The 15,833-nt window shown below is 34.2% G+C and overlaps 1 protein-coding gene and 1 pseudogene across 1 annotated transcript in view; one reads left to right on the top strand and one right to left on the bottom strand.

Annotated features, from left to right (window-relative positions):
* The window catches only part of LOC114100721 (beta-galactosidase-1-like protein 2), a 48,184-nt gene that overhangs the window by 31,599 nt on the left and 752 nt on the right, over positions 1–15,833 (bottom strand). The window contains exons 3-6 of the mRNA XM_071616997.1: positions 7,915–7,983; positions 4,267–4,362; positions 2,929–3,037; positions 2,614–2,706 (exon numbers count right to left, since the gene is read on the bottom strand). Coding sequence (XP_071473098.1) covers positions 2,614–2,706; positions 2,929–3,037; positions 4,267–4,362; positions 7,915–7,983 — 367 coding nt within the window. The remainder of the gene's footprint in view (positions 1–2,613; positions 2,707–2,928; positions 3,038–4,266; positions 4,363–7,914; positions 7,984–15,833) is intronic.
* LOC114100753 (small nucleolar RNA SNORA42/SNORA80 family) lies at positions 10,464–10,606 on the top strand (annotated as a pseudogene).

Here is a 15,833-nt window from a genome sequence, read left to right as displayed (position 1 = left end):
TTTACTGTCTTGTTTATTGTTCTTCTTGCATGAACCCTGACCTATGTATACCTATTCCAATCACCCACCAACCACCATCAAGGACCTCTGGACTGCCCTGATGTGTAAGGTACCCACAGAGTTCATTAAACTCCAGATGGTCATGGAAACAAAAACTGCCATTGAGGTACTACCTGACTTCTGTAGGGGCCCATTAGACCTCTATAGAGGGATCCTAATTGCTATTCCCATCAATACTCCTAAAGTTGTCATTGCCCTTCTTCCTCAAAAGCAGTTAGGATCACCTCATCAGAATGGGGAATGAGGTGGGATAGAATTAAAACAGACAGATAGGAAACTTGGGCCCCTCCAAGATCAAGTTTCTGTGTAGCAGGGCTAAGAGGCTACAGACATAAGAAGTTAAGCCTCATCAAGGTCAGGCCAATTCCTGTGTAACCAGAAAAACTAACTGATAGTGAGACATCTCTTGCCTAGTTCCCAGATACCCTCCCCCAAAAAGGCATGGTAACCTGACTGGATGAAAGGTTGAAAAGCTCTTGGTCTCTGAGTGCCATACTTAGGATTAGGTCAGGGCTAGCTGTAGATTTATACAAACCCCAAGACAACAGACACCCATTGGTAACCCTGCTTTTGGGACCCCCTCCTCCTTTGGGAGTTCTGCCTTCTTTCTTTTACTTTTATAAATATTATTACTTTGCTCTCACCCTGTGTCCATGGATTTCATTCTTCAAATCCATAAGACAAAGAACCCACCTAACTTTACTCAGTGCTATACCATGACCATCAAGATACACTAAATATCTGTAGAATGTTTTTCCCTTCATCCCATGCCTGTAGTTTAAAAAAATTACACAGAAATAATATTATTAAAGCTTTGCTGATTTACTACAAACATTGATTAACGAAAAGAATTAAATAAAAATTTTAGAAACAAAAGTCAAACTATCTGAAGTCAAAACTTAATAGAATGAATTTGACATTAACTTAGACAAAGCCAAAGAGAAAATTAATGAATTAGAAGATGGCTTAGAGAAAAATCTAAACAGAATGATAAATATGTGATACATGATGAAAACATCTAACATTTATGTATTTGAAATACATAATACACAACCTGAGAAGAAAAGCAGCATATACATTTGAGAATTTTCCAAAACTGATAAAGACTTCAATCCACAAATTGAAGAGTAAAAAATATGCAAACTGGATAAACTAGTAAGAAAATTACACCTAGGCAATCTTAGTATTTTGTTGTGGGGAGAAAAGGATTAGGAACAGCCAGAATAAAAAAAACAAGCAAAACAACAACCAAAAAAAAAAAAAAACTTTATCCTCAAAGGAAAAAATGAGAGCCATATTGGATGCTTGAAAAACCTACAAGGAAAATAACTACCAACCTAGGACTTTATATACAGCAAAAAAAATTCTTCAAAAAATAATGTTAACCCAGGCATGATAGCTCATGCCTCTAATCCCAGTGATTCATGAGGCTGAGGCAGGAGGATTGCAAGTTTGAGACCAACCTCAGCAACTTAGTGAGGCCCTAAGCAACTTAGACCCTTTCTCAAGATTTTAAAAAAGGGGTTGGGGCTTGGAATAGCCCAGTGGTAAAATGCCAATGGGTTCTATCTCAGCACCAAAAAAGAAAAAACAAAATAATAATGGCAAACTAGATATATTTCAAACAAACAAAGGTAAAGGAGTTTGTTATGAGCACACCTGCAACAAAGAAAATACTAAAAGCAGAGGAAATTATGAGATGAAAACTCATACTTACAGAGATAGAGGGGAAGAAACAAAAAATATCTGAGTAAATCTAAGTAATCATTAACTCTATATAATACAAGTAATAACAATATCTGTGGGTAAAAAGTATACATAGCATTAAAACAAATGATAACAATAATACCTAAGGTAAAATGGAGTAAAATATAATCAAACTGTTCTAAAGTTGATTTTTCCCTGGAATTGGCAAACATATTAACTTAGATGGTAATAATTCAAGAGTAGAAACTTAACACTGTATGGAAAATATTAAAAGAACAGTGAAAAAATGCAGAGAAAGCTAGGAGAGGAGAAAACAGAATAATAAAAAATAATCAATCCAAAAGAACAAAAGAAAGGGACCTCAAAAACGATAAGACAAACAGAAAAATAATAAGATGGTAAATTTAAATAAAATACATCAGCAATTATATTGAATGTAAACAAATCAAATAACCTCATCTACAAGGCAAGAATTTTCATAATAAATTAACAAAAACAAATTCCAATTATATATTACTTATAAGACATGTACCTTAAACAAATGGATACAGAAAAGTTGAAAGTATGCATTATGTAAACATCAACTAAAAGAGAGCGGAAATACCCACAGAAAATATATCTTAACATCACTTTTCGCTTTACATTAGCATTGTGTGTTCAGTCCTTACTCTAGAATGTAAATGCATGGAAAAATGAAACTGAATCTTCACTTTCATATCCCATGGTTCCTGCAAGCCTACAAGTACTCAGGATATGTTGGCTCTACAAACTTTTTATTTGGTGTTCTCATTTTGTTAGTGAGAAGAGATGTATGTAAATACAGAGAAAATTTAAAGAAGCACTTACCTTTTTGACATATGGCATGTACTTTTTATCCAGATAATATGAACCATATTCATTCTCAACTTGCATAGCAATGATGGGGCCTCCCCGGTTATACTAAAGGTCAAGAAGATGAGAATTTGAGAGTGATTCTAATGGTAGAAAAAAGACTATATTTTTTTGAGTTTACAGAGCACATGCATAGAAATAACTATGTAACTATCCTATTAGCAAATAATATTCTTCCTGCTTCAGAGTGCATAGAAAGTGGTAAGCCCTCAAGAAATCAACACAGGTGATTACTTTCCATAGTTGCATAAATGGATGATTGGGTTTTACCTGCAATGGCAACAGCCTGGAAATCAGATGATCAAAATATAAATCCACTGCTTTAATGAAGCCCTTGTAAGTTGTCCGCAGCTTCATTTTTGGATCCTTGAGTAACCAGCTAAGATCAAAAAAGGGAGACTCAGACTTGGAATGGGAGACAAAATTAAGAAATGTTCAAGTGTAGAAGGTTGAAAACACAGACAGCCTACATTTGCAAATACACAATTGTACTTGTGAAGGTTTAATCCAGCTTCAAGAAAGAGCAATGGGTACCAGCTACAAACAGCTGATAAAGGTTATCCATAGTCTTTCCTCAAAATGCAAGGGTGAGGTATGTAACAATGATCTAGAGCAGAGCTCACCCAACTACAGCCCAAAGGCCAAATCAGACATGTTGTTTCTGTAAATAAAGTTTTATTGGCAGAACGTCATAGCCAATAATTTATATATTGCCACAGGAACTTTTGTGCTACATCAGCAGAATTGAATGGTTGCAATAGAGACTGCATATGGCCCATAAAGTCTAAAATATTTACAATCTGGAAGAGTTTGCCAAATTCTAGTCTAGAATGAGATTTTTTATAAAGCTATTTTGAAGCTGGTAGCAAGGGAACCTCATTACTGGAAATTACCAGACTATAAAAAGGCATGAAGTACTAACACATGCTACAAGGTGAATAAACCTTGAAAACATTATGTGAAGTGAAAAAAAGACACAAAGGCCACATATTGTCTAATTCCAATTACATGAAATATCCAGCATGGGCAAATCTGTAGAGTCAAAGGGTAGAATATTGGTTGCCATTGTAATTGAAGAGGAGAAAAAATGGGGAGGGATTGAGGTACAGGGTTTTCTTTTGGAGGGATGAAACATTCTGGAACTAGATAATGGTAGTGATGTTCAATATTTTGAATGTAGTTGATATCATGGAAATGAATCCTTTTAAGTGGTTAAAATGGAAGATTTCTTATTATGTATATTTTACTACAATAAAAAAAGACCTGAAACAAAACAATAACAATAAAACTCCTCTTTAAAAAGGGATATTGGCCTTGATATTTGTATTGCTACCACAAACCCTAGAACTCATGAAGATATTGCTTAAGGGTAGCCATTAGTTTATTTTAAGAATAAATATGAACTCTACCCCATCTGCATTGTAGAGATAGAGGTTTATTTTAAAATACTATATAGTCCCAAATACTTTATGGTTCATTCACTATGGACAAAATAGTGCAGATAAAAAAAAAAAAAAGGACATAGAAAACAAAGCAAAACACTTTGCTCTAAGTTCCATTTGAATGTGCTTATGGGGCATGTGCAGTCACCCTTAGATCACAACTTACCTGGGCAAGCCTCCAAGATCTAAGTCACTACCAATGTAGGGTCCTGGACACAGAATGACCCAGAGTCCCACCTCTGAAGCTGTGGTTATAAAAGCCCTAGGAAACAAAGCAATAACAATAACTTCACATTGAATGCTGAGATCAGTAAACCTGTTGTTTCTTTCTCTTTGAATTCTTCTGAGGTTGGAATGAATGAAACTCCCAGCCTGGCCCACAAAAGTCCTTACAGAAGACATTCTGGAGGAGATCAACACTCAGTTAGAAATAGGCTCTGTCAAGGCACTGGAGAGAAGAGTATTAAAGTGAAAGCCCAGAATTCCTAAACAACTCCAGTATTCCCAAGCAAATCCACTAACTGCCTTGCACTTTGAATGGCACCACCATCCAGGAAACGACTTAGGGCAGAAATTTACAAATCATGTTTTCACCTCATTCTTCCTCACCTCCTACTGTGTCAGGAACAAAATCATGTTTATCCTTCCTCTATATCCTACTGCAATCAGATTGGCTCATTTTGCACCTGGGTTATTAGAATGATTGATTGATTTACTTTCTTGGTTCTTATTATCATTCAGACATTCTCCAATTACTATCAATACAGTGTCACCATGAACAATAGGACTAATATTTATGTTGTATTGGCATCAGGCACTACTGCTCAATTTAAGTTTTATATTATTTTGGATAATGGTATAAGATAGGTATCAGTGTGTTCTCTATTTTTACAGTTAAGAAAATACAGACTTTAGGGCTGGGGATGTGGCTCAAGCGGTAGCGCGCTCGCCTGGCATGCGTGCGGCCCGGGTTCGATCCTCAGCACCACATACAAAGATGTTGTGTCCGCCGAAAACTAAAAAATAGATATTAAAATTCTCTCTCTCTCTCTCTCTCTCTCTCTCTCTTTAAAAAAAAAAAGAAAAGAAAATACAGACTTTAATGGTTAGAACTTTCTCAAGGTACAATTTTGGTAAATGGGAAAACTAAAATTAAAATTCAGGCAGAGAATCTCCAGAAATGAAATTTTAATTTCTCTGTTATGTTGCCACTTAAAAATATTGCCAGGGTTTGGGGACATAGTTAAATAGTACTACATTTGCACAGCATGCATGAAAACCCAAGTTCCATCCCCAGCAAAACACACACACACACACACACACACACACACACCTTGTAGAATGATCTTTCTAAATGTAAATACAAGTTTCCCAAATCAAAATTCCTCAAGTGACTCCCCAGTGCTCTTAGAATGGGTCCCAAAATCTGTAGCATGGTATATAAGGCCAAGATCTGAATATTGCTAAATCTCCAGCTTTACTTTTTGACAGTATCTCCACTTAAAAGTAGAAGAGCATTACTTGCAGATCCCAGGAAATAAGACGTGGTGCACCTCAAATAGTATATTAATCTCCACGATATATAAACAACTCAATAAACTTATTAATGGCAAAAAAACCCCACAAATAACCCAATTAATAAAATGGAAAAAGGAACTGAACAGACACTTCATAGAAGAAGAAATTCAATTGATCAACAAATATATGAAAAAAAATGTTCCAACATCTCTAGCAATTAGAGAAATGCAAATCAAAATTACACTGAGATTCCATCTCACTCCAGTCAGAAAAGCAGTCATCAAGAATACAAGCAACAATAAATGGTAGCAGGATGTGGGGGAAAAGGTACACTCAAACATTCCTGGTGGGTCTTCAAATTGGTGCAACCACTATGGAGATTCCTAAGAAAACTTGGAATGAAACCACCATTTGACCCAGTCATCACTCTCCTAGGATTATACCCAAAGGACTTAAAATCAGCATACTACAGTGACTTAGCAACATCACTGTTTACAGCAGCACAATTCACAATAGCTGAACTATGGGATGAAACTAGGTGCCCTTCAACAGATGAATGGATAAAGAAATTGTGATATACATACACAATGGAATAATACTTAGCTTTAAAGAAAAATGAAATTATGGCATTTGCCAGTAAATGGATGGAACTGGCAAATATCATGCTAAGTGAAATATGCCAATCCCAAAGAATCAAAGGCCAAATGTTTTCTTTGATATGCAGATGCTAATACACAATATGCGTAGGGGTAGAATAGTGGTATTTTGGAATAGACAGAGGGGAGTGATGGGAGGGGAGGGAGAATGGGGGTAGAAATGAATTGGACATGTTCATATATGATTACATGACCTACATCATGTACAACCAGACATATATGAATTTATACTCCATTTATGTATGGTGTGTCAAAATGCATTCTACTGTTATGTATAACTAATTAGAACAAATAAAAAATAAATAAGATGTGTGGCAGAAAGTTAACCAGAAAATCTATTCCTTTTTCTTCTCTGACATACAGTTCAACTACACTTCTAAGCCATCAAGCACTAGATGGGGCTATGTGATTGATTTCCAGCCCATAAGGTGTGAACAGAAGCAATCTCTTGCAACTTCTGAAGGAGATTCTTTGTGTTGTTTATTCAACTTGCTAGCTGGAGGCAGAAAAGTTCAGTGGTTTGGAAGTTATGTATGAAAGATTATGACAGCATAAGATAGAAAAGACCCTGAAACCCTCAAATTATTAACTCGAACTGAGATATATATGTACATCAGAAATATCTACTTCAAATTCTACTTGAATAAAAATATTTATTGTCAATGGAATATAAGGCTTACCTTTTTTAGCATCTGACATCACCTTAGGTGATATACACTCCACCTGAAATACCATCCAGCCCCTTCTAGTTAACTCTTGTTCAAATTTGAAACTTTCCTCAGCTGTATGTTCACATTATCTTTCCTGATTTGTTTCCATAGTTTGGTCTGTATATCCTTGGTATGTTGTATTTGCCTGTTTTTGGCAGAGAATCTTTATTCTTTTTTGTTTGTCTGTTTTTAGGATTCTTGCACTTTATTTTTTTAATTTATTTCTTTCATACATGACAATAGTGGAATGCATTACATTCATAATTATCCATTCATAGCACAATTTTTCATAACTCTGTATATAAAGTATGTTCACGCCAAATTATGCCATTATACATGAACTCTCTTATTGATTTATTTTTTTTTCTTTTGCATTACAATTCTTAATACACCTTTATACCACGGGCTGGGGATATAGCTCAGTTGGTAGAGTGCTTGCCTTGCATGCATAAGTCCCTGGGTTCAATCCCCAGCACCAAAAAAAAAAAAGAAAGAAAAAGGAGAATCTTTATTCTTCAAAGCACAGTGCTGTCTATCCATTTCCAGCACCAAAGATAATGTCAAATTGTTGCAGATACACATATTTTTGAATAAACAGTTACTCTACTTCTGTCATATCTTAGAAGTCCTATAAACTATAGTCTAGAAATCTCCTATTATTAAGTACCAGAGCAGGTTCTATATGATAGATTAACACCGTAGAATACTGGATGAACAATTTCTAAACCACACTGTGACACTAAGATCTATGGTTCACTGGGACAGACTCCCTGCTTAAGAGGTTTTCCATCCAGGAAACAAAAATTATCAGAGCTCTCTGATAGTTTTAAAAGTAGAAAATCAGGTGTCCCCTTTTATTACATCTGATTCCCAAAACCAAACCCCTGTCTCTAAGCCACAGAATTGGGCAATTAAAACATGAACACATACATCACGTCCAGGTTTCCAGTGAAATGAAATTCGCCTATTTTGGGCTCGTGAAGGTTCCAGGGAACATGCCTGAAATAGGGGGAAAAAAAAAAGAGAGAAACGTTTACTTGACCTGATTCCATACTGATTCCTCCAGTTTTAATTCCTCCAGCGCTTAAGTTATCTCTACCATAAAAGAAGTTGAAGGTTTCAGTAAACAAATTTCTATGTGTGTACTATGTATTATCTGTAAGACTTTCTTCCTCTAATTCCCAGCAATGATCCAAGCAGCCAATATGTTGCCATGATTCTGGATTTCAGATAATAAAAGAGTGTATGTAATGTTTTCTGGGTACACCGACAAATTTCTTTTTTTAAATGCTCACAAAAATACCTCAAATATTTAAATCTGCATCTACAATGGGATAAAAGAAAACAATCAGGGGCTGGGGTGGTGGCTCAGTGGTAGAGCACCTGCCTCACAGATGTGAGGCCCTGGGTTCGATCCTCAGCCCCACATAAAAATAAATAAATGCCTTTATTTTTATGTGGTGCTGAGAATTGAACCCGGGGCCCACCCATCTGAGGCGAGCTAAGTTTTAAAATTAAAAACAAAAACAAAAACCATGAGATACCATTTTAAAAAAAAAGAAAACAATCATAAAACAGAAGCTAGAAAATTATGAAAAATTTATAAGACTGCATTATCCTTTATTCTTTTACTCTTTCTTTTTTTTCCCTCCCTCCCTCCCTCCCTCCCTCCCTCCCTTCCTTCCTTCCTTCAGTGCTGAGGACTGAATTCAAGGTCTCACACATGCCAGGAAAGCACTTTAAGCAAGAATGAGCTAGATTCCTAGTCTCTCCATTATACAATATTACTTAAATAAAATTGAAATTATTTAAATGATAAAATTCAGCAACCAAAAACATACAATTCATAATGCCCAGCATCAATTTTAAAAATTACTAGCCATACAAAGGAATAGGAAAATATGACCCATAAATCAGGAGGAAAACTATATAGATAGTATAGAAAGTGTATTTATAGATAGATATGCTGTGCATGTGTGTGTGTCTGTGTGTATGAAATGGACATACTCAGCATATAATTAAGGAAGTAAAAATATAACTTTTAGGATAAACAGTAGAGTAGATATGGCAGAATAAAAGGTAAGTTAACTTTAAAATATAACAAACTGAAAGTAGAGAAAAAAGAAGGCTGAAAAAATAACTAGGGCATAACTGACATGTGGGATCTTATCAAGAAGTCTAACATACATGTAACTAACTGGATTTGTGGGGAAGAGAGTAAAGCAAAAAATAGTTAAAGAAATAGGAACAAAAATTTTTAAATTTGATATTACAGATTCAATGTTTTTAATATACCACAAGTAGAATTTTTAAAAATGAATTATATTACAGCACAACATAATCAAATAACTGTAAATCAACAAATAAGAGAAAATCTTAAAAGCAACTAGAGGGAAAAAATGGCATGTAACTTTTTTACCTAATCATGTATACACAAAGTTATATACTAGCATTGCTTATAATAACAAAAACTAGAAATGACATTTGGGGACAATATAAAATTTATTGAGTATATTTTGGTTTAGATATAGGAACTTGAGGAGCTAAGATTATGAGCATGTAATCCAATAAACTTGAATGAATCTCTGTTCTGCCACTTCAAAGCTTATCTAATCTCTCTGAACATCAGTTTTCTCACTTATAAATGGGAATGAAACGCATGTAAGTCTTATTATACTGCCCAACATATAATTATTTATAGTTAAGATGATTGGGATAATGAACAATGATAAAAATAGCAACAAAAATGATGACTAATGTGAAATACATTTAGCAAGAATTAAAATGATGGTGTGTATTTATATATGCAAATGTGTAAAGATGTGAATGCATTGTTATGTGAAAAGTATAAGATACTATATAGAATAGAAGCTTATTTTTGTCAAGCATAAAATAAGTATGTACTATTTTTATAGCAGAAAAAATATTCATTATTTTAAAAGTTTTAACCTATCATATAAGTTAAAAATATTTAATCTCATTCTTTGTCACTATTAAAATATTACCTATTAAAATATTAAAGTATGAATGCTTAAAATATTAAATAATATTTATATTTAAATGTTAAATATAAAAATATTTAAAGAATATATAGCCAAGAGGAATTCATAGCCTCAAAAGAGTATTAATAAATGAAAGAAAATAAAATGCTGTGAGCAGTCATCTCAACATGTTAGAAAAAAGATAAAGTGAGAATGCAATAGGAATTTTTTTGTGTGTTTTTGGTGGTACTGGGGACTTAACCAGGGACCTCTCATGTGCTAGGCAAGCACACACTACTATTGAGGTATATCCCTAGCCCTGGAATTTTTAAAATTAAAGCAAAAACATTTTAGAAGAGTTGAGTTTGTTTATTTTTTAGATAGCATCTTGCTATGTTGCTAAGGCTTACCTCAAAACTCCTGGATTTAGGTGATCCTCCCATCTCAACCTCCCAAATCCCAAGTAAGTGGGACAATAGACATGTGCAACCACATCCAGCATAGAATTTATTTTTAAAGAATATGCTTTTTAAAAATGATTATGGTTTCTCATAGTGCCTCATGCCAGAGAAAACTGTGGCTCTGAACCACTGCCTGGCCTCTGCCTGTAGGCTGCTGGCACTGAAGCGGGTTACACAGTGGGAAAAAGAAACAAACAAACAAACAATTATGATACACAAAATTACAGAGAAATTAATCAAAAGGGAACAAAGCCATAGAAGGAATTTAAAAAAGGAATGTAACTAATAGAAAAACTTTAAAGAATACTTAAATATGAATAAAGAGGTCAAATATTGAAAAAAATATGTAAATTATCAAAATCATTTTAAAGAAATTAGCAATTAAAAATATAGAGTTAAGGGGCTGGAATTGTGGCTCAGTGGTAGAGTGCTCGCCTAGGATGGGTGGGACCCGGGTTCGACTCTCAGCACCACATAAAAATAAAGGCATTGTGTTGTGTCCATCTACAAAAAAAAAAAAAAAAAAAAGATTCATTTAAAAAAAATAGAGAGTTAAGCATTCTGTGCAGAGACCTGTATTTCAGAGTAGACAATAATTCTGATAGCTTAAGGAAACAATTATTAGAGAAGAATCCAGATCATTAATAGAAAAAGAATGACAAAATGACAAATCACTTTGAAACCCTCCCTAATGAAACAACTGATTTGAAAAGAGGTAAACAAGAATGGATTAAAGGTGGATGGAAAGATTTACAAAGAAAAGATTAGACTACTGTCATCTGAACCCACTGATAAATTTAAACATCACTAGGAATAGACATAATTTGTAAACCATGAGGTTATATAAACGTACATATGCATATATATGTATTTTTTGGCAAAACATGTTGACTGTAAATATAATCAAGCCAAAGTAGCTAACTTCTATTTAAGAAGATCCAGGGATCAGAAGAACAAATTAAATAAACAATACCAAAATGAAACAGATATAGTATGAGATACCCCACAGGGAAAAAAGTCCTAGTTTATGAACAAGTCAATGCCAGAAGGGGAGGAAAATAAAGAGGGGCATTGGTTGAGATTAAAAGAAAAATAAGAGGCATAATCAAAGATGATGTGTGAAGCTTATTTAAAAAAAGAAAAATGTCTGAAGTAATAGTGGTCAAGAATTTTTCAAAATTAATGTAGACATCAAGCATAGAGAACATCAAAAAACAATATGAAAAATCTAATCAGTACTAGGGGTATAGCCTCGTGGTAGAGAACATTTCTAGCTGAAATAAGACCCTGAGTTTGATCACCAGTACTCCCCTCAAAAATCTGTATCTAGGCATAACAAATATAAACTTTAGAAAATCAAACAAAGGAGAGAAGCCAGAGGAAAATGTATCTTACTTAAGAGACATCATAATTACATCAGACTTTTCTTCATGAACAAGCAAAAAAGAAAAAACAGACTGAATAATATTTAAAGATTTGAAAGAAAAATAATCCTATCAAATGAAAAGCCTGTATCCAATAAAATATCCTTTAAAAGTTAAGAAGAGGGGCTGGGGTTGTGGCTCAGTGGTAGAGTGCTCGCCTAGCATGCATGAGGCACTGGGTTCAATCCTTAGCACCATGTAAATGTAAAATAAAGATATTGTGTCCACCTAAAACTTAAGAATAAATATTTTTTTAAAAAAAGTTAAGAAGAAATAAAGACTTTCTAGGGTCAAAATCAAAATAAGAAAAAAAATGAAACAAAAAAATGGAGAAAATTGGTAGATAATAAACCTGCCTTGCAAAAACTGTTCTTTTAAAAAGCTCATCAGCCTTATATACTCATACACTGCTGGTGGGACTGCAAATTGGTGCAGCCAATATGGAAAGCAGTATGGAGATTTCTTGGAAAATTGGGAATGGAACCACCATTTGACCCAGCTATCCCTCTCCTCAGTCTATACCAATAGGACTTAAAAATAGCATACTACAGGGACACAGCCACATCAATGTTTAAAGCAGCACAATTCACAATAGCTAAACTGTGGAGCCAAACTAGATGTCCTTCAGTGGATGAATGGATTAAAAATGTGGCATATATATACAATGGAATTTTACTCAGCATTAAAAAAGAACAAAACCATGGCATTTGCAGGTAAATAGATGGAGTTAGAGAAGAACTCAAAAAACTTAACACACACACACACACACCCAATAACCCAATCAATTAAACAGACGAAGGTACTGAACAGACCCTTCTCAAAAATAGAAATAGTCAAAAATATATGAAAAAAATGTTCAACATCTCTAGCAATTGCAAATTAAAGCTACACTGATATCTCATCTAACTCCAGTCGGAATGGCAAATATCACAAATACAAGTAACAATAATGTTGGGGGAATCATAGTTATTCAGTAGATTAAACAAAGGGAAATGCAGGGAAGGGAGAGGAGTACAAAAAAGGAAAGACAGTGGAATGAATAGACATAATTTTCCTATGTACATATATGAATACAGCATAGTGAATCTCACCATCATATAGATTCATAATAATAGGATCCTAATTAGAATAAGATATATTCCATGCTTGTATAATTATATCAAAATGAATTCTACTATCATGGATAACTAAAAAGAACAAATAAAACAAAAAAAGAATATAAGTAACAATAAATGTTAGTGAGAATGTGGGGGAAAATGTATACATTGTTGGTGGGATGGCAAATTACTACAATCACTATGAAAGCAGTATGGAGATTCCTCAAAAAATGGAACCCTCATTTGACCCAGCTATCTCACTTCTCAGTATATATCCAAAGAATTTAAAATCAGCATACTACGGTGATGTAGCTACATCAATGTTTACAGCAGCACGATTCATAATAGCTAAGCTATGGAACCAACTCAGCTACCCTCAGCAGATGAATAAATAAAGAAATATGGTCTATATACACAATGGAGTATTACTCAGGAATTAAGAAGAATGACTTTATAACATTTGCCAGTAAAGGGATGGATCTGGAGACCATCATGCTAAGTGAAATAAGCCAATTCCAAAAAAAAAAAAAAAAGGTCAAATGTTTTCTCTGATATGTGGAAGCTAACCCATAATAAGTGGTTGGGGGGTAGAAGTTCAGTATATTAGACAAAAGGGAATAAAAGGAAGAGAGGGGGACAGGAAAAGGGAAGATAGTGGAATGAATTCGAAATAATTTTCCTATGTACATATATGAATTACATCACAGTGAATCTCACCATCATGTATATCCACAAAAATGGAGTCCTAAAAAGAATATGATATGTTCCATGCTTCTATAATTATATCAAAATGGATAATGCTGGGTATACATCTTTATGCATTTGTCAAAACCCATAGAAGGTACAATGTCAAGAAAGAATCCTAAGGGGCTGGGATTGCGGCTTGGTGGCAGAGCACTTGCCTAGCATGTATGAAGCACTGGGTTCGATTCTCAGAACCACATATAAATAAATAAAATAAAGGTTATTTGACAACTTAAAAAATATTTTAAAAAAGAAAGAATCCTAATAAAAATTATAGGTGGTAAAGATGTATCAATGTAGGTTCATAGACTGTAACAAATGTACTATACAAAAGCAAACAAATAATGAGGGAGAAATGATGTGTAAAAGGAATTATGTCAATCTGGAAGGGAAGTGTTTTAAAACATCATCTGTTAACACTTTCCAAATTAAACTCCAGATATTTTCCTTCTAAACCTGTATTTTAAAAATAGCTAAACCACTGAAAAAGAATACACAAATAAAACTGATTGTCAAAACAGTTTGCACATGCAATTTCAAAGCTTAGAAGGACAGAAATAAAAAAATTATTTTCTTTTTTTAAATTTTATTTGTATATAACAGCAGAATGTGTTACAATTCTTATTACATATATAGAGCGCAACTTTTCATATCTCTGGTGGTATACAAAGTATATTCACACCAATTCATGTCTTCATACATGTACTTTGGATAATAGTGATCATCACATTAAACCATTATTAATTACCCCATGCCCCCTCCCTTCCCCGCCCACCCCTCTGCCCTATCTAGAGTTCATCTATTCCTCCTATGCTCCTTCTCCCTATCCCACTATGAATCAGCCTCCTTATATCAAAGAAAACATTCAGCATTTGTCTTTTTGGGATTAGCTAACTTTACTTAGCATTATCTTCTCTAACTCCATCCATTTACCTGCAAATGCCATGATTTTATTCTCTTTTATTGCTGAGTAATATTCCATTATGTATATATGCCACTTTTTTTATCCATTCATCTATTGAAGGGCATCTAGGTTAGTTCCACAATTTAGCTATTGTAAATTGTGCTGCTGTAAACATTGATGAGGCTGTGTCACTGTATTATGCTATTTTTAAGTCCTTTGGATATAGACCGAGGAGAATGATAGCTGGGTCAAATGGTTCCATAGTCAATTTTCCAAGAAATCTCCATATTGCTTTCCATCTTGGCTGCACCAATTTGCAATCCCACCAGCAGTGCATGAGTGAACCTTTTCCCCCACATCCTGGCCAACACTTGGTACTGGCACCAAAACAGGCTAGTGAGACCAATGGTACAGACTGGAGGCCATATAGACTAACCCACAAAATTACAATTATATTATATTAGACAAAGGTGCCAAGAACATGCATTGGAGAAAAGATAGCCTCTTCAACAAATGGTGCTGAGAAAACTGGAAATCCATATGCAACAAACTGAAATTAAACCCCTATCTCTCACCATGCACAAAACTCAACTCAAAATAAATCAAGGATTTAGGAATACAACCAGAGACCCTGCCATCTATAGAAGAAAAAGTAGGCCCTAATCTCCATCATGTGGTATTAGTCCCCAACTTCCTTAATACAACTCCTATGACACAAGAATAAAATCAAGAATCAATAAATGGGATGGACTCAAACTAAAAAGTTTCTTCTTAGCATAAGAAACAATCTGTGAGGTGAATAGAGAACCTACATATTGGGAGCAAATCATTACCCCTCACACATCAGATAGAGCACTAATCACTAGGGTATATAAAGAACTCAAAAAGCTAGACATCAAAAAAAAAAAAAAAAAAAAAAATAACCCAATCAATAAATGGGCCAAGGACCTGAATAGAAACTTCTCAGAAGATGATGTACAATCAATCAACAAACACATGAAAAAAATGTTCATCATCACTAGCAATTAGAGAAATGCAAATCAAAACCACTCTAAGATTTCATTTCACTCCAATCAGAATGGTAGCTATTATGCATACAAACAACAAAAATTATTTTCTTTAATTGATTACTTGCTAAGCCTTATTTTCAATGAATCCCATCTTCAAAGACAAGACTTTGTGGAACAGTATCATACCCTGGGATTTAAAACTACAGGCCATGAGTCCAATGACAAGTG

The sequence above is a fragment of the Marmota flaviventris genome, chromosome 9 (genome assembly GCF_047511675.1).
Source record: "Marmota flaviventris isolate mMarFla1 chromosome 9, mMarFla1.hap1, whole genome shotgun sequence".
In the NCBI taxonomy this organism is placed as follows: domain Eukaryota; kingdom Metazoa; phylum Chordata; class Mammalia; order Rodentia; family Sciuridae; genus Marmota; species Marmota flaviventris.
This window is presented reverse-complemented; position numbering and strand designations above follow the sequence as displayed.